The sequence below is a fragment of the Onychomys torridus genome, chromosome 2 (genome assembly GCF_903995425.1).
Source record: "Onychomys torridus chromosome 2, mOncTor1.1, whole genome shotgun sequence".
Taxonomy (NCBI): domain Eukaryota; kingdom Metazoa; phylum Chordata; class Mammalia; order Rodentia; family Cricetidae; genus Onychomys; species Onychomys torridus.
Window position 1 is genome coordinate 79,519,375 of NC_050444.1, and position 20,814 is coordinate 79,540,188.

At 39.3% G+C, this 20,814-nt stretch overlaps 1 protein-coding gene across 1 annotated transcript in view; it reads right to left on the reverse strand.

The window, feature by feature from the left end:
* The window catches only part of Shoc1 (shortage in chiasmata 1), an 82,906-nt gene that overhangs the window by 47,592 nt on the left and 14,500 nt on the right, over window positions 1–20,814 (reverse strand). The window contains 6 exon segments of the mRNA XM_036179886.1: window positions 5,846–5,954; window positions 9,062–9,163; window positions 12,964–13,117; window positions 14,116–14,200; window positions 14,396–14,549; window positions 18,518–18,696. Coding sequence (XP_036035779.1) covers window positions 5,846–5,954; window positions 9,062–9,163; window positions 12,964–13,117; window positions 14,116–14,200; window positions 14,396–14,549; window positions 18,518–18,696 — 783 coding nt within the window.

Consider the following 20,814-nt stretch of genomic DNA (forward strand, 5'->3'; position numbering starts at 1 on the left):
TCAGTTAGTCCTGCTTGCTAAAAATTACTGTGATGCTCAATCTTCATCAGCAACATGATTGGATTCAGAATCACCTAGGAGATTAGTGAGGCACACACAGCAAAGGTGTATCAGTGAGGGCATTTCTGTGAACTGAGGGCTGGGTGGGTGGTACCACCCCATAGCTGGGGATCCCTGACAGAATAAAAGGAGAGAATGGGAAAGCAAATGAGCATTAGATTCCTTGTCCTTGTTCCTTTACCAGCCAGGTGGTGAAGAGCTGTTCCCTGCCATGTGCTCCTACCTCTATAATGTGTTGCCCGAGCACATGGGGCCAAGCAACTATGGACTGAACTCTCTGAGACCAGGAACCAAGACAAATCCTTCCTCGCTTCAACTGTTCCTGACAGATATTTGGTTGAGCAATGACAAACATAACATGGAAATTGATTACTTGTGACTACTAGTTGGGATAAAAAAAAAAAAAAAAGCAGAGTGGGAAGATGCGAAAAATATGCAATTTGGCTAGAAAAGGTTGGTTTAACTTGATAGACAATGAGGTTGGGGCTGTTAGAGAGATCAGCACCACTAAAGAGAAGGTAAGCACGTCATACGGGGCCATATGAAAGATACTTTCGGCATCTCGGTATTGGATAGACTCCAAATATCACAGGCTCTCAGGTGCAAAGCTCACTGAAAGACTTTCCTTTGAGAAGAGAGTGATGAGGCACCTTGCTCCCTCCCACAGGGCCATCAAGGGAAATGGATCCCTGAGTTCAAGTTCCTACTTCCTCAGACACTGCTAGAGCCATGGTCCAAGGAGGCGGGACTCCTGCTTTAACTGGCAGCAGACCTTGGCATCATCTCCACGATGCTGGATTTTCAGGCATACAGAATAGAAAAGCTATGGGATCATGCAAGCTTCAGCCACGTTTTAAAAAGAAGAGGTGGAGGCCAGGTAATGATATATCAAACAGGGTTGGATGTCCTGCAGTGAGCCTCTGAGCAGATCTATGAAGCTGATTAGTGAAGACCTCAGGTTGCTGGAGTTGCCAATATACAGATCATCTACGAGGAGAACTGTAGGCAATGAGTGGAGCCAAGAGAGTGTCCTGGCTAGTCTTCTGTCACCTTGACACAAGCTAAAGTCATCAGAGAGGAGGGAACCTCATAAGATCAGTCTGTAGGCAGGGAAGCCTGGAGGGTATTTTCTTAATTAGTGATTGATGGGGGAGGACCCAGCTCAAAGCGGATGGTGCCATCCCTGGGCTGGTGGTGCTGCGTTCTACAAGAAAGCAGTCTGAGAAAGCCATGAGAAGCAAGTCAGTAAGCAGCACTCCACCATGACCTTGGCATCAGCTCCTGCCTCCAGGTTCCTGCCCTGCTTGAGTTTCTGTCCTGATTGCTTTCTATGACGGACTGTAATGTGGAAATGTAAGCAAAATAAACCCTCTCCTCCCAGGTTGCTTTTTGGCCACGGTGTTTCATCACAGCAATAGAACCCCTAACTAATAAAGGCAGTAGTCATGTGCTGCCCAAGCCCCATGGAACGAGCATACATCAGAATACTGCATGCTTCAGAGGCTGAGGGTGAAACTACAGGACTTAGCGTTTGCCTTTCTGGGTTTGGGCTCTACTTTGGTTTCATCCTTCCTTTCTATACTCTTCTCTCCATGTCAGAGTGGGAATATTCACTCTGTCCCATTGTATATACTGGCAGTATGTATTTTCTTTTTGACTTTACAGAAGTTCAAGTAAGAGACTGCCTTGAGTCACAATTGAGACTGAATTTGGCCTTTCAAACAATGTAGAACTTTTAAGACTCTGGGGCTCAAAGAGACAGACTGAATGCATTTGGACAAGAGCCTTTGTGGGACAAGGATGGGACATTGTGGTTTAAAGTGATATGTCTGGGTGTGACACTGACAATGGGCAGAATATTTTCTATATTACTTAATTTTCTCATCACTGCAACCAAATGCCAAATAGAAGTCAATTAAGGGTGAAAGAATATCATTTGGTTCATGGGTTCAGAGGGTTCAGTCCATGAGCTTAGTCCTGTGAGCCTGGGTAAAAGTTCCGGGGTAGGAGGAGCAAGCATGAGACAGCTGCTTACTTCATGGCTGACCAGAAAGCAGAGGCAGGGAATACTGGTGCTTATTTGCTCTCTTCTTTCCCCTCTTGTGTCAGGACCCCAAGCCCATTGGTGGTACCATCTACATTCAAGGTGAGCCTTCCTCCCTTTCAGTTAATGCCCTCTGGACACATCCTCAGTCACACACACCCATGAGTGTGCTTCATCAGTCTTCTAGGTGATTCTACATCTAGTTAGCAGTAAGGATCAGCCATCACAATCACTTCTTTTTTTATATTATCTACCTATGTATCTATCTATCTATCTATCTATCTATCTATCTATCTATCTATCTTGGTTTCTCTGTGTAGCTTTGGAGCCTGTCCTGGATCTCACTCTGTAGACCAGCCTGACCTTGAACTCACAGAGATTTACCTGTCTCTGCCTCCTGAGTGCTGGGATTAAAGTATGCGCCACCATTGCCTGGCTAATACTATTTTTATGTAAATTTCTATCCTTGAGTCCATTATCTATAGAAATTCTAGTCTCTCTGTCGCTAAGAATTAGAACTACACAAAAATCCTATTGGCCCTACTTTCTCCAGAAGTGACAAGGTCTTAAATTTAGATCAAGCCCCTAAATTTTGGTAGGTAATGGGGGTTATGTGTAAAATTTGTGTGCCAATTTTGGAGTGCAGAGGAAAAAGGATGAAATGTGTATGAGAGTTAATGTCAACCATAGCTCATTAGTAGCTAAGAAGCTATGGGCACTGGTAGGGGAGAGACTATTGATTTACAAGCCCTCATATCCCAAACCTCCCATCTCCACTGAAATGGAGAATTGATTATATTGTTTCTCAGTTCATATGGAACATAAATGAGGATGGCAATGGTAAGTTTTCTTGATATTCAATTGACAACATGGGTCAACTGAAAGCTAGATTTTTAGATCTAAACCACACAGTTCATCCACACAAGCCAAAAATCTGGTCATTTGATAGAAAACAAGAAATCAGGGCAATTTTGAAATTTATCAAGGTTTTTAAAAAATAATATACTTCAGATTGTAGATATTTATCCTGAAGTGGAAATAAGAGAAATGCTTCAGCCAGCCATGCCCAATAAAAGCAAAAATATTTGCTTTTAGTGAATCATTTTGAAGACATATTTCCCATGTCAGCTAGTAAGGAAATACAACTTTATTTCATCCCGACTTTGCTTTCTCTCTCTCTAAACCTAACATGGGTCACTACAAATAAGTCAAAGCTACAGCAGCATTACTTAGTATCTCAGTTCTTTAAAATATTTTACATTTTTTAAGATTCATAATTGAAGTACTTTTTTAAAAAATACAAGTAATCAACATGTAGCCCAGGCTGGTCTGAAATTCATGATTTTACTGCTCAGGCCCCCAGATGCTGGGATTATAGGAGTAATATCCACAACTAGATTTAAAGCCATTTTTAAATGGAAATGTTAAAGGTTTTAGCAATAAGTCAGATGAAAGTGACTCATTTCTTGCTGTGATCAGTAACTTTCAATACTTTGAAATGACTCTAGAATCCTTAACTGGTTTAAAAGCCATTCTTGTTCTAACTTTGCCAAATTATAATTCATCAGGTAAGACCTGTTTCATAAATCTCACTAGATATTTGAGTTCTAACAATATATAGAAATAGCCTGTGTGATTAACGAGTTATTGTAATTATTATATAATATTTAAATGCTAATTGAAATTTAAGATTATACTAATAAATACTGGTTTCTGTTTCTGATTGCCAACCTGCCTCCTCAGGCACATTAGAATATACAGAGTAAATAAGACAGTGCAAGAGCCTAATAAAGATTACTGTGTCCTGCAAATAACAACTTTCACCTTAGCAGAGGGACTAAAGTATTAAATAAAGTAGATGTGATTGCATGGTTATGCCGTGCTGTTGCAGACTCATCCATGCTACAGACAAGCCAAACTCACGGTAGAGTTCTATACAGCATAATGTTGCATCACAAATGTAAATAATTCTTAAATAGAAAGTGAAGACACACTTAGGGCACTCAGTGCTGGCCCCTCCATGTCTCAGTTAGACACCAAACAGACCACTAAAGATGTGTACAGAACTCATAATGAGTTCTAGGGCCTTTGCTGTGACTGCTTCCAGCTACCCTAGAGCAGGCTGACCTGCAAGAGCAGCTTAGGGATCATTCACAAGGAACTTGCAAGCATACCTGTAATTCTCCTGGAGGTGTTTGATTTAGGACACATTAAGTTCCAGTTTACAATGGGAGCAAAGATGACTGTCCAGATTATATTCCTAGTTTGGTGACTTGAATAAGAAGCAAAGTTAAGTGGCTTTATTCCAAGATAATAGACTAACTTATCTTGGAGAACACTAAATTTATGTATGCCACATAATTAAAGATAGCATCCAAAGCTGCCTTAGATTCTGTCAGCAGTCAGGTATGCTGGACTACTAATATATACAATTTCAGGTCCAACTAGAATATGATGGTTTAGCTTTGCAGTATCACTTCTAAGATCACAGACCATTCTGTGCAATAACAATGGGAACTGGTTTATGGATCGACCCCTGGTTCTACATGTCCAGTATTCTCAATACTGATGCTATAATAACATAGGTAAGCAAGGTCAAAGGACATATGCCAATAGAAATGGGATTGGACTCCCTGGTACTTCTCTGGGAAATAAGCTGACGAACACACTATTCCATAACCCTTACCTACTCTGGGCCACACATGTATCATCTTTTAGAAGACCTTTGAACAAGTCTTTGAAGTAGACACCCAGTACTACAAAGAAAGAGACTGAGGCAAAGAGCAATTAAGAGCAAGTGATGGAGCCAGGGAAATTTAACTATAATGCAGAACTTTAAACCACTTATTCTAGGGTTCATTGTGACTCTCCAAAGTCATATGGTGAAACCTTAATCCTCAGAATAACAGACTATGACTGTGTTTGGAGATAAAGTCTTTTAATAAAGAGGTAATTTAATAAAGAGGTAGCTAGGTAAATGAAGTCATTAGAGTATTTCTTAATTCTACATGAGCCAAAACCAACCCAGCAAACACTTTATTCAGTAGCCTCGAGGACTATGAGGAAATAAAAGATTATTATTGTTCGTGCCATCCAGTCTGTGGTATTTGTTATGGAACTAATACACTAATACAATGTGCCTTTCATGGCAGTGAGTATCACTGGCAAGTGTTCAAAGGCAATTTCCTAATCATTTTATTTCCATGTCAGGATCTTAAAACTTTCAAGTTATTTACTTTTAATAGTAATATTTAACATTCAAAACTCTAAATATTATTGTAACAGATTATATTGTGGATGTTCTTACCATATTGTCATATTATCTAGTTCCCTTCTAGGAAAAGTCAGTGTTATGTGTTTCTTATGTCATCATATAGCAATATTCTATGGGAAAAAACAGATGTGTGCATATATATTCATATCCTTCCCGCAGCTGTTTATAACACACATTATATAGCATCATATTTTCTTTTAACAGCATCTTAGAAGTTGCCTTTAAATGAACTGCTCATCTTGAGCTGGGCAGTGGCGATGCACACATTTAATCCCAGCACTTGGGAGGCAGAGGCAGGTGGATCTCTGTGAGCTGAGGCCAGCCTGGTCTATAGACTGAATTCCAAGACGGCCAGAGCTGTTACACAGAGAAACCCTGTCTCGAGAAACAAGACAAAACAAAATGAAACAAAAAGCAGCTGCTTGTCCTGACCTGCAGCTTGGGTTCTAGATAAAATCTTTACTTACATTTTACACACAGCAGAAAATGGAAATGCCTGAAATCTTGCACATAATGAACTCATTGGAGAATGTTGCCTTGGTAAGCTTACATTGGTTAGTGGCATTTCTAATTCTCCTGAAATATATGAAAATTAAAGTTATATAATACTGTATAAAATAAATAAAATTTAGAACTCTTGTAAATAATTATTTGATTTAATCAGTTTGTTAAAATGAAATACTTGTATTAGCCCTTTGAGAATTTAATACAGTGTGTTTTAATATTCACCTCTCTTCCTCAAATCTGCCTAGGCCCACACCTCCAACCCAACTTTGTGTCCTATTGTGTTTTTAACCATCAAATCCAATCTGTGCCACTCCTACAGTTTTTCATATGGCAACAAAATATGTCAGTAAGAAGAAATTTTGGGGTAGGGCTAGGGAGATAGCTGGTAAATCATCAGAATCCGAGTTCAACCCCAGCACCCATGCATGTAACAAGCTGGGCATGATGGCATGCACTTGAAAATGCAGCCTATCCTTTATCAGTGAGCCCAAAGTCCCAGTGAGAGACTATCTTGAGAAACAAAGAGCCTCCAGGAATGATGCCCAGGCTGACCTCTGGCTTCTACTACATATATGTGTGCGCACACACAAAACACAAGAAATTTAGAGTCCTAGAGATACAAAATAACAGTCCTAAATTTATATCTACATAAAGAACTACAGATTTATCACCTGGTATCTCAATTATGACAGCGGTGACTTTAAAGGCTACAATGACTCTGAACTTTACTGAGTTTTCTGTGTCGAACAAATCCCACGAGCTGAGTGTATAGGAAGAGTTTTCATCCTGACAGCTTATGTTGTCAGCACTTTCGAGATAGTACTATTTTATTTCCACAGTAAATTTTGGCGATGTTAGGGAAATACAGGAGTAATTCTTCACCATAATGAGTTAGGACTCTGGATGTCCTTGTCAGGAGTTACAGATTAATAGAATGGACCTGAAAAATAGATCTGCCTTTTTGAAAAGTAGTAATGTTTAGAGCAGTAAACACTCGAGTAGATATTCATGTGCTCCAAGTGCAAATGTAATTAAGTAGCAGACTCATCAATATAGTTTAAAAAGAATACAATCTGGCTTTATTCTGGAACAAAACATGATGCAGAGTTTCCAAATTTGATATGATAAAATGATAAAATAGTGATAGAGCAGAGAATGATGTCACTGCTCTAAGGAGTGTAACAAGGTGAGCAAGATGGCCTGATGATTTGCGTTCAAGCCCAGGAATCCACATGGTGGAAGGAGAGAACTGATACCCACAAACTGCCTTCTGACCTCTGTACATGCATCATGGCATCACCCACACTCCACCAAATAATATGTGATTTAAAGGGTGTGTTTCTAAGTATAACAAAGAGCAACAAGATCACTAATATTGAAGTGAAGTATAAAGTGTGGGGCTAAGTGCTGGCTCAGTAGTGAAGAGCACTTGCCACCCTTCCATGGAGCCCAGGTTTGAGTCTCAGCATCCACACTGGGTGGCTTACAACCCCCTGCAACTGCAGTTTCAGGGCCTCTGATGCCCTCCTTTGGCCTCAGATGGCGCCTGTATGCACATGATGCACATACATACACTCACACACACACATAAAATAACATACTAAAAAAAGAAAGGTATGTTTAGTCAGCTATAATTCCAGACTATGTCTGGGTAGGAGTACATAAGTATATACACCAGTGTGCAGGCCAGAAGTCAATGCTGGGTGTCTTACTCAATATCCCTCCGCCATATTTTTTGGTACAGGGTCTGTTACATTTGCAACCCCTAAGGGAAGTGACCAATGGGGAAATGAATTAACTAAAGGCTAAATTCGGGTAATATCTAAGAAGAGGGATCTTATGTGCTCAACTATAATCTTAAACGTGATTGGTAGAAAATGTTAAGAATCTATAAGTTGCTAGGTCAATGGGAGAAAATAAAACTGTATTCTTTTTTCCTGTGGCTCCTATCTGTCCAAGCTATCTGATGTTTTTCTGCAGGGTGGGGGAGAGTGTGCTCAGTCACTAGGCAACCTGTGTACTGCTAGATGCCTCTGGTGATAGTTAAAGGGAAATCTGGAACTGGAGGTAAGATTTGGGAAAGGAGGAAGTAAAGCTTAATTGGCACATCTGCCAGGCCTTCTTAAACAGGTGGCCTGGATGTTTAAGTCTGTTCTTAGAGAGTACAGAGGTGTCTCTGATAAGGTACTTTCCTCCATCTGGGGATGGACCTGGCCGGATGCTGCCAATGATGATAATTACAGGGAGGCTTGAACTGGGGTTCGGGCTGAGCATAGCTGTCAGTGCAGAGGGTTATCTAAATATTCCTAGAAGTGGCTAGGTAAGGAGTTAAAGGTCTATAAAGTTAGTAAGGCTGTAAGAAAGGAGGGTCTGAGCTAAACTATGTAAAGCTATTACTTAACGTCCACCTGACCTAGGCGGTGTCTCCTTGTGGAATTTACCTTAAATCAGGAGACTTGCATGTGGACTGTTATTACTGCTAGTCCTTCAGTGTGGCTAAGGGAGATATCTGATTCCAGAGGAAGCCTTTCCTGAGGCTGTTCTCCAAATACCTTGAATGTGTATGTCCAGAGAGTGATCGGTCCACACTGTTAGCTCTTCTTAGGGAAAAGTCAATTAGGAAAACTATGAAGGCACACATGATTTTCATAACAGAAGACAGCTGATATATAACAAGCCATGTAACACCAAAAGCTCCTTGGAATTTGGCTTCCTCTGGAGGAAATCCTTGATCCCTCCAGGTAGTGACTTTGCCATAACCAGCTGAGTTTTTATGATATATTCCTGTGGCCCGAAGCATGTTACTGAACCAGTTTAGCTAGCCTGGCTGCTGGGGATTGTACTTGGGTACTCATGCTTGTGTGGCAAACACTTTACTGACTAAGCTATCTCTCAAGCCCCAAGATTTGTATTTGAATTTCAGTAGTATTTCCTCCATTCATCTTCTCCAATATGTGTAACTCTGCTATGTATATGACCCACTTTTGCTGCTGACAAGATCCTGACAGGACAAATATAAAGGGGCAGAAAAAGAGAAAAGATGATAAGTAGGACCACAATGACCAAGGTTTTGAACAGGAAAACTGATTCACAGTGAACTATAAATGCAAATTTAGTGTGCTTTTACATCATACAGCAAACTCTTGGTAAGTCAGTGACTTAGGCAAAAACTCTACCTGGTTCACTGCACTCTGGTTCACATGGGCTTGCAATAGGTGAGATCTCTGTGGAGTTGCATTTCATATCCTCAGTATCAAATTCACGTTTGGTAGAAAGATCTGAAAGGAAATAGAAGAAACTACCAATAAAAGTACCATTAAAGTCATGCCTTGTAACCCTACTCTTTTAAAGTATCCTTATCACTTTACTGTTTTTTTTCTTTTAGAGAGAGCTGTATACTCTGAAGAAAATGCTGACGTAAAAGATGAATTCTTATTCTCCAAAGCATATTCCTTCTCACTCCTCATATATCAATTAAAACTATCAAAGGAATATAAAAATGAAAAAGTCAGCATAATGAATGGAAGCTAAGATAGGGTGGGTAATTCATATGTCATGAACATCAAAGAAAACAAACACTTTGAGAAACCTAATCTTTACCCATAAATTGTGACTTTCTAAACTTATTTAGTCGGAACTGTACTTGTGGTTCTGGAAATTAAAACTAAGCCTTGGGTATGCTGGGCACTCTGCCACTGAACCACACTTACCTGCACTGGTCTGTGTTAGTGACCTATCTTTTTTCCAGCTGCCTGGCATATTGTGCCTATTACTTTATTATTGCTATTATGTGTACGTGTGTGTGTGTTTGTGTGTGTGTGTGTGTGTGTGTGTGTGTGTGTGTGTGTGTGTGTGTGCGCGCGGAGGCCAAAGATTGATGCTGGGTATCTTCCTCGGTCACTTGTCATATTATTTTTCAGACAATCTCACTGAACTGGGAGCTCACTGATTTGATGCAGGGTTCCTCCTGGTCAGTCTTCTCAGCACTGGAATCACACACATGTCCAAGCATGCTTGGCTTTTAGTGGGTGCTGAGCATCAAACTCAGGTCTTCATGTTTGTGTGGCAAGCACCTAACTAGCCCTCTCCCCAGCCCTCTTACTTACTGTTCATTTTTAACTTCATCCTTTCTTCCTTAGTAACACACAACTCTTGTAAATAGTGTACACATTAATTCCTTGAGTGTAACATAGATTTTTCTGTTTTGTTTATAAAATTATTATCATCTTATAATTGGTATGCTTAGGCTTTTTCCATGCATATATTATTAAATTGATACTGGTCTTATAGTCAGTGGGATCTTAGAATTACAAAATATATAAAGTGATCGTCAGGAGCACGCCCTGGAAGAACTGGAGTAAACTGGCCTCGAGGCACTTTCCCATGTCACAGCTCTTTACTAGATGCTGACTAGGGCACCCAGAACCTGGATAAAAACAAGCAGTCTTGTTGTCTTGGAAAATCTGAAGACAGCTCCACCTGCACTGGCATTCAGGGTTAAAAGCAGCTGGAGAGTGAATTCAGGAAAGGAGAGCAACAGAGAAGTTCCAAACTCACTATAAATATACTCCGCCTAAATCGGAAACCAACTCCCGAACTACACATTTGGGTGGTGTCCAGGAAGATCAGTGAAGGCCAAAAAATACTTAACGGAGACTTTAACTTATTCCTGCTATGGGGGTGAAAAAGTTTACAATTTTTGAGCCAAGCTGACAACTTATTGTGCAATAAACAAAACTCTCATTAGTGGGACATAGCAGAATTTAAATAAAAGCCACAGAAAGAAAAATACAGCTAACTTCATTTATTTTTTTTTAACATTCCAAACATAATTTTTACTACTTTATCAAGTATTTTGAAATTTGTAATTTTATCCAAAACAAATTATTTAAATTAAATCTTAAACATCAAAGTTTGACAACACAAGATGATGGGGCTTTACCCCCTCAGTTCTTCACTTTGCACCTTATCTGTCTGTTTTAATTGTGTCCTTGGATGTTATTAATGCTCATGAAAAATGGCAATGAATAATTCCTCTCTTTATAATAAGTGAGTTTTGAAGATGCTTTCAGCTTTCTTTTCCAATATCTCATGAATCTGCAGCCACACAATGTTGCTTTCAGGGTGCAATGTCCATCTCAACTCATGCCTCCCATAAGAATCTAGGGATAGGACAGAGTTTGGCCGTAACATATTCTTTCTCTTTTCCCCTCCCTCCATCTCTTAACTTTGAGGCAGGGTTTGATCACACAGCCCAGGCTGGGCTGAAACTCATAATTCTCCTGCCTTGGCCATCTGTAACACCATGCACAGGGATTTTCCTCTGCATCCTGGCTTCTAGAAAGCTCATATTCCATCTGAATAGAAATTATAACTGCATTAGCATGGCACTGCTTCTCCTTCTAAGTCTATGGAATTTTCTTTACACTGTTATTATAACTACATTTTTCTTGTACACTGCATCCTGACCACAGTTTCTGGGCCCTCCACTCCTCCCAGTCCCTCTCCTCTCCTCCTCTCTCCTCCATACCCTCCTCTTCTGTTTCCCAACAGAACATGGCAAAACAAGTTACACTGCAACTAGGCACAAACCCTCTTATCAAGACTGTCCTAGGCAACCCAGCAAGAGGAAAAGGATCCCAAACAAGGCACAAGAGTGAGAGACACCCCCACTCCCACGGTTGGGAGTCCCACAAGAACACCAAGCTACACGACCATGAGGTATATGCAGAGGACCTATACAGCTAACTTTATAGTTGACACTTATCTTAGTTAGGGTTTGCTGTTGCTGTGAGGAGACACCATGACCATGGCAACTCTTTTTTTTCCCCCTGGATCTGAGGACCAAACCCAGGGCCTTGCGCTTGCTAGGCAAGCGCTCTACCACTGAGCTAAATCCCCAACCCCAGACCACAGCAACTCTTATAAAGAAAGCATTAATTGAGGTGGCTCGGTTACAGTTCAGAGGTTCAGTCCATTATGATGGGGAGCATGGTGGCGTGCAGGAGACATGGTGCTGGAGCTGAGAGTGCTACATCTTGACCCAGAGGCAACAGGAAGTCCACTGACTGTCACACTGAGTGAAGCTTGAGAAAGACTACAAAGCCTATGCCCACAGTGACACTTCCAACAGGTGTGGCCCAGATTAAAGGTGTGCCCTCTAGCCTCAAGGTCTGGATTAAAGGCCTATGTCATCCAGCCTCCTCCAAGACCCTCCTTCCTCCAACAAGTCCACATCTCCTAATAGTGCCACTCCCTATGAGCTTATGGGGGCCAATTACATTCAAACTACCGTAACACTCAAATGTGGAGGATTATAGACAAGGAAAGACGAGGATGTCCACTTTCACCACAGCACTAAAAGTCCTAATAGAGCAGTGAGGCAAGAAAGAAATTAAAGACATCCAAACTGTAAAGGAAGTAGTCAAATTTTGCCTGTTTGCCGATATTATTATATTATACATAAAAATGCAAGGCTCCGACAAAGTAAAACCTGGAATAAAGAAATTAAATTTACAGGATAAAAAAATCAAAATCCAATAGTGTGTTGTGTTTCCATATGCTACTGATGAACTATGTGCAAAAGAAACTCAGGACAAATGGCTAACTGCAGTGCCTATCAGCACATTGGCCTTCAGGCTCTCTCAGCTTCACAAAGTGCCTGTTACAGAGCCCCATGCTGGCATTCTGGCTCTTCTCACCCCGCGCCCTGCCCTAAATTTCTCCAGCTCAAGGGCTTCCCCAAGCTTCTCATTCCTATATAACCTGCCTTTCTGCTTGGTGCGCTCTCTCTCTCTGTCTCTCTCTCTCTCTCTGTCTCTGTCTCTCTCTCTCTGTCTCTCTCTGTCTCTCTCTCAGGTCTGGGAATGTAATTCAATGGTAGAATACTTGCCTAGCACATGAAGGCCCTGATTCAAACTCCAAGAAACTGGGATAAATCACTAGTCTAACAGTAATTAATGATCCTGAAACTTCAACATGTAACAACTTTCAGAACATCTCTATAAAGTATTTTAATAAACAAGAACTCGATAACAAGTAGTTTTTATAAGAAACACATTTCTAAATGAATGCTCACCTCTTTTGGAAAGTTTTTCATTTTCTTCTACATAACCCATTATGTCAGGCACTGAGTTTAATGACTCCTTCAGTTCTGATAGTGGTAGAATGGGAATTTCTTGTTTAGGAATTGTAGATATCAAGAATTCAAACTCAGAAGGAAAAACTGGTGGCTGAAATAATATAACATTAAAAACCTTAAGGGGTATTTCCAAGTAAATATATTTGACTTTTAAATGGATGTGTTTGTTTAAATGGCACACAAAATTTAAACAAGACATATTCTGTTTTAAATGCTATACAGACTTTCAAAAATAGAGGTTTAGCAGTCAAAAATAAGTTCCTCCTACAAGCAACGTTTTTCTTGAGTAATCTCTTTTATAATCCCCACTACCTTAGTGATAAACAGTATCTCTAATTATGTGTGTAATATCTTTTTGGCTAATAAAAGTATTTAGAAATTCTAAATTAAAAGAATTACCCCAGAACATGAGATCTAGAAAAGTGGCACAAACTGAAGAGCTGATGGAATGGAGTTCATTCCTACTGCATCCCATGGGATATATTTTCTCTCACCCCACAGACAAGGTTCTTCAACACTCGAGACTGTGTACCACCAGGATCAACAAGTGGAGGGGCTGGAGTCAGTAAGGAATAAACGACTTAATGTCTTCACCCACTTGTTCACATCTTATCTGTAACAGAACCCTTGAAGTGCCCTTACTGCATTGTGTGTATGTCCTCTGAACGGATTAAGAAAAGGCCCATGTACAAAACAGTTCAGTAGTTGACAAAACATGCTCTGTGTGTTTAAATTAGAATGCCCATAGAGTTCAGTTTATAATTTTTAAATTTAACTTCTTAAATTTCTATACCAAGTATAGTAATTAAATTACTAAAAGAGGTTTGAAAATTCTGTGTCGGGACTGCCCACCAGATCAGTTAAATTGGGACATGACTGGGTCAGAGCCAACTTCAACCTCAGCTAAGGCTGAAGATCACTATTTGGAAGGAAATTTGGCTCCATAACTGACACATATTCAAACTAGTACCACAAAATTTTAGTATGGCAGTTGTAAACAGTCAAATCACCAAAATTTTAAAAAGTGTGCTCCCTTACTTCTACAAATACACTACTGAAAACAAATGTTACAATTCTATTGAAACATACTAGTTTCTTCTTACAAAAGGTCTCTTCAGCCATATGGAAATCTCTCACAAAAGGTTCCGAACGTTCTTGAACAGAGAAACACTTCCTTAAATCAAAAATCAAACAAGATTAAGTAATGCTTACTAAAATCATTCAACAAATATTGCCAACACAACACACAAAGACTAACATGCACGTTGAGATGAAGCAATGGAACCCTCACCAAGAGCATCTAAACCTGTGGCTGTACAAAGAATGCTCTCTCATATAAAAACAGTTACAGTACCAGACAATTACATACGTGAAATCAGCCTTTCCGGAAAGCTGTTCTTGGAAATCTAAAAGTGGATCCTTAACCAGATAGAGCTTTAGTCTGCTCAAGAGAGTATCCACAGTGGGTAGATGATTGTCCATTGCTTTATTTGTAAAAATCATTTCCTCATCAATAAGTAATCCTGAAAAGAAATAAGGAATTAAATATCTAATAGTTATACAAGAGATATAGACATTAAGTATTAATGGATTTTTCAAACACATTGAAATCATTTTGTTCTCCACTGTACTATGTATATAAAAACACAGAGTATAGGACCCAGACAAAAGGAAAAGTTCAATTATAGGCAGTATTATTTAGAACACGGAGATGGAGACAAATGTTCTGAAACAGCAGTGTTAGGATGACATAGACTTTATCAACAGAGACTGGCTTAATCAATGGAGGGAAATATTCTCTACTTCAACATAGTACCAAAAGTTTAAAAAAATAAAAATACAGACTGCCTGAGTCTGGTTTTCTGTTTTCTGCATCATTTAATCTGTAAGGACATACAATGAATGAATATGGTCTAGAGAGCCTGCAGATGAAATCACTGACTCCATCATTATAAAATTATCCATACATTGCTGCTACACAATTAATTATAGTGAAAAGTACATACTGAAACATCTGATTGGAAGGGATGACATATTTTACATATTTAAAACATCACTGATGATAAGTTAACTGATGAACTAAAATCCTCTTTTTCTCCCAAACTCCTATGGCTGTGTTACTTTAGACTTGGCTAGTTGTATGAGACTTTCTGAGCTATGGAAGGGAACAGTAAACTGGCTCCCTTCTTCAGTAAATTTCTTAGTGAAAAGGGACAGGAAAATGTATGCTTAGAGAAGGAAGCACTCAGAGAGCCAAAGTCTCCAACATGAAAGCTGCTTTGAATGTGGAGAAGGGAAAATTCTTTGGTTCCGGGCAGTTGTCTTTCAGTTAAGTTGTTGGGAGCAGGTCTCGGGAGAAGAACAATATGTGGTTTTCAGGTAGTGATGTCTCTCATGGCCAACTATGTATGTGCCTAGTCAATATGTGACATAAGACAAGCAGCCAGGGAGCATACCTTGCCTATGCTGAATGTATCAAAGGAGAACTTGTGATATAAACTGGCCGCCTAAGAGACTGTCCAAGTCATTTAACCTCTTGCCAATCTCATGACTAGAAGCTCTTTATGAGATACTGCTGAAAGCTCCTCAACCAAGTCCACATCAAAGCAGGGCTTATCTGAGAAAATTAAGGGTTATTTGTGCATACAATCCACCCATTCTGCAAATACGCATGAAGTCGTGTTGAGAGTGAAAACAGAGTTATTAATGTCCCCTATCTCCTTGTCATTCTTCTAATCACAAGCTCTGGGGCTATCACACCAGATGAGGCCACATTCTGTTATTTCTACTGCATGGGGACATCTCATGTCACGGATGAAGTCTTGTTTCCCAAGCATCCCTCTACCCTGTCAGTCCCCAATACTCAACTACCATTTTTGACATGGCCACTAGATGTCAGCATCTCACCACAGCCAATGCTGTAAGACAAGGGCTGGTTCACCAAGGCATGGTGGCTTCCTTCTACCACTATGGCTGTACTGTACTGAGTTCTGACTTCACAGCAACTGCATGTGCTCCACACTGTTCTACTCTGCAGTAGACAAATAAGGCGTGGGGGATGCAAATCTGCTTAGTTATGAAGGAAGCAGAAAAAGAGGCTCGCTGACAAGAAAGAAGACAGGGCTGTGTTTGCAAAAGTTCCTCTGTCCACTTAGAAAACCCGAGTTAACTAGATTACAACAGTAAGATTTCCTTAAGATTGTGTATAAATCATTAAAGTCATGGTTTCCTAATGATTAACCATTGAGAATCTTAAAAAACAAAAATTGAATAAAAGGCAAGACAAACCATTCCCCATCCCCATCCCCATCCCCACCCCATCCCTACCCCATCTCCACCCCATCCCCAGTTAGGAAAACTAATCAAAACTTCCTAAATGACATGACACTAATCTTCCAAGAGGCGTGATGGGGAACATTTGGGGAAGGAGGCTCCGAAGTAGTAAATCTAGACAAATAAACACACGGAGTTGGGAAAAGAAAACAAGAGACTGTTAACACACATCATAGGGGTAGAAGCGCTCAAATGACATGATACTGACACAGTGGACAGCAAGAGAAAACCAGAATTAAACCAGAAATGGGGAGAACTCAACATTAATATCAGCAGCATTTCTTCGCTAAATGATATTGGGACAAATGCCAAAATAGTTTTAAAATGTCCCTATTTTAAACATAAAGATATCAGAAATAAAATTATATACAAAATTAGTGGATGCTGTGGCACACACCTAAAATCCCAGAACTCAGGAAGCAAAGGCAGGTAGATTTTTGTGAGTTTAAAGCCAACCTGGTCTCAAAGTGAGTTCTACACCAGCCAGAGCTACATAGTGAGACTCTGTCTCAAAACAAACACCTTAAACAAAGGAAAAGTTATATGACAATACAAATAAAATTTTCTAAGCACAAACGCAATGCAAAAATCTATAAAAGAAAACATCAGCATAACTGATCGGATTAAAGTTAAACACATTTGGAATTACTGGTGTCTTTACATATAAAGACACATGCAAGTAAAAAAAGGAGAAGTCATTTCACAAAGAAAAAGATACAAACAACTCTTAAAGATGCAAGTAAAACATACACTCTCCCCGTCACATTAGTTTATGTGCATTACCACCACAACAGCAGTAATGTATCAGTGGTGATAAGGGTGGAATAAATAAGGTGTTCTCATATTATACCAGTGGTGCTGAAACTAAGAACAAAATCATGCAAAATACTTCTGTCTGCAAGAGTAACCTCAGTGAAATGACTGGGAATTCGAGTATATATCCATGTACCCATTTGAAGTTAGCAACATACATCACTGCAAAGAAAATATATTAGATTATATAGAAAGACAATAAAGTGATGCATATGATACAGGACACCAAAGGAAAACAAGTTACACATTATTTTCCCTTAGTTAATTGATTTTATCTGACAACTTATTAGTTTGCCACAAGCATAACAACAGCTCTGTGTGTTGAGCCTGTTAGTTTTTATAAATCATCTCTATATACATATACAATTTAATATATATTTTCATCTCCACAAAATTTTTAACAAGTTTTATTAATATATAAAAAAATATTATAGAAGAAAACAAAAACCATAATTTACCCCCAAGCCTCAATAACAACTTTCCTCAAACTGCATCACACAAAAACAATAGTAAAGTAATCCAGTTATTTTTTTCATGCTCAAGCTATAGTTCTTTATTTTCCCCATTTTTCAAAACAGGGTTTCTCTGTGTAGCTTTGCGCCTTTCCTGGATCTTGCTCTGTAGACCAGGCTGGGCTCGAACTCACAGAGATCCACCTGCCTCTGCCTCCCGAGTGCGGGGATTGAAAGTGTGCCACCACTCCTGGCTAGAGCATTTCTTAAATAGCAGCAGCAATTATACAACAGACCTTCAAATTGTCATTAAACAAAGAATAGGCCATTATAACACAAGAAAGCCAGTTCTCAAGAAGCTTTGAAGAACTCAGCTTGCTAGAGATGAGATTTGGAAAATGCTTTGGATAAAACATAATTTTAGTTGATCTGACAATAATTTTTTAAAAACTGGTGCATTTCTTGGCCTAGTATGACCACAATCCATCTATGATTGAACTTTACTTTTATATATATTAAGATTGAAATCTTTAGGATGTTTTGAGAAATAACATACAGGCATAACTTTAGAATCCAAAACTTAATGTCCCACTACACTTCTGTACCATGAGATTTGGACTCAGAGCCAATGACATTACAGACATGCTGGAACACACCATGATCAAGTCTGTACACGTTATTTTAAGTTTCAGCAATTTTAAACTAAAAGAAATCCATTTTTGTGAAAAGTATATTAATATGAAGGAGAAAATGCTGTTAGCATGGCAAAACTCAGACTCACAATCATGTAGGTAGATATTTTTAATAAAATAAAGATATTAAAAATACAACTGAGCAAAAGCACATAGAAATGAAGCTATATATGTCAGGAGAAATGTTTCATCACTTCCTACCTTGGTGCTCCGCCTTCACTCCCGGGTAGTGTGGGGAGCACTTGATCGGTGTAAAGTATTCTTCATAGTTCTTCCTGAGGTATGAGCTGATATTCTCTATTCCAGGTGGAGAGTTTGGATTGGAACTTGGAGCAATTTCCTCAAATGTACCATTAATCATCATTCCTGTAACTGTCTTTCTGTGACATAAAATTATTGATTTTATCTGTGTATATCTGAAAACATTTTTATTAATAAACAGTATGTGTTTACCATGGAAAATTGCCAAATTTAATGGGCACTAAGAAAAATTATCTGTAGCCCTACTTGAAAGGAATGCAAAATTACACAAATTCCTAATTACTCAGTATTCACATATATAATATTCTATAACCTTTTTTTTTAATCTTCTGAGCGGTGAATAATAGGCCTATTTACATGTTAACCACTGACTTTCTATTTGATTGTCTTTATAGTTGAGTGGAAGAACAGAATTCCATTTATCACTGCTCTATTTTAGATCTTACATAACTTTCCAAAGGCCCATGTGTTAAAGGCTCAGTTCACTGAGTGGCATTAGTGGGAGGCAGCAGAGCTTATAAAAGATAGGACTAGTTGGGAAGTGTTTGGAGCACTAGCAGTATGTCCTTAAATGGGATAGTGGAACTCTGGCCCTTTCTTTTTTCTCTTCCATGTCTGGGCCATGAGCTGAGCACTCTTGCTCTGCCACATGTTCCTGCCATCATGTGCTGGCTCACCACAGGCCCAAATCAATTGATCATGCTCAGAAACTCAACACCTGCAAACCAAAATAAATCTTTTCCAAGTAACTTATTTCAAGTACTCTGTTAAGGTGACTGAAAGCTACCACACTTAATATTGACTGTCATTTATTTAACCAATTCTCCCTCCCGGTTCTTGGGACTGTTATTATAAGCAATAATGCAAGGACCATTTTTGTATGCTTATCTAATCATTTCCAAAAATGCATTTTCTAAAAACAGAAGACATTTTGGAGAAGTTACACATGTTTATCTTTATGTATTTAATTGCAACTTTTGCCACTCATTACCAGATTTCCATTATATTTTATATTCAATGTCTGTTCTTCAATATCACACAGATTCTCCTCTCCTAAACCCCCACCCCACTGCTTTATCCTAGTCCCTGACCTCAAGCAGGCATTGCCAGGGAACCCACAGGCCACTCCAGCCAGGGAAACAGGTAGGTTAACTGCAGATCTCCACCTCTCCCAGTTTCTCCAAATCCAACCCCCTAGTCTTATCCTTAGCTCTGTAGCAGACCACCTGCTGCACCCAGCCTCCAACTCTAAGCAGGAACTTCCTGGAACTCTCGGGCCACTCAAGCCAAAGAAGCAAGAAGGCTGGTTAACTACATATCTCAGGCACTGAAGACAAGATAGAGGAAATGGATAACTTGGTAAAATAAAATGTTGAATCTTAATAAAAATACTGTCACAAAACATTCAGGAAATTTGGGACACCATGAAAAGACCAAATCTAAGAATAATAGGAATAGATCAAGAAGAAACACAGGTCAAAGGCATGGAAAATATTTTCAGCAAAATCACAGAAGAAAAATTCCCTAACCTAAAGGCGATGCATATCAAAGTACAAGAAGCATAAAGAACATCAAATAGACTGGACCAGAAAAGAAAGTCCCCATGGCACATAATAATCAAAACATAAACATAAAGAACAAGGAAAGAATATTAAAAGCTAAAAGGGGAAAAGACAAAGTAACATATAGAGGTAGACCTATTAGAGTAGCACCTGACTTCTGAATGAAGACTCTAAAAGCCAGAAAGGCCTGGACAGATGTGCTGCAGACTCTAAGAGATCACAGATGCCAGCTCAGACTACTATACTCAGTAAAACTTTCAATTGCCATAGATGGAGAAAATGTAAGCCATCCATCATCTACAAATCCAGTCATGAAGAAGGCACTACAAAGAAAACTCCAACCTAAAGAGGTTAACCACACCTAAGAAAACACAAGGAATAAATAGTCATAGACCAGAAAATCAAAACATGGAAAATACACACACACCATTGTCTGAACACAGTCACAAGAATGAGCCATGGTAAACAACACCTTGAGGAACTGTGAGAGAGACTCCAGGAAAAAAGGCAGACGGCCTTTTACCTCAGGTGCATTCTGTTCCCTGGGTTGTTCTTGGATGTGATTCGTGCCCCCCATGACAAACATTTACATTTAATTTATAAGACATGTTTATTCTTGTTGGATGTCAGAACATGGCTATAGAACCCAGTCTGGTCAGTGTGCTCTGAATCTGA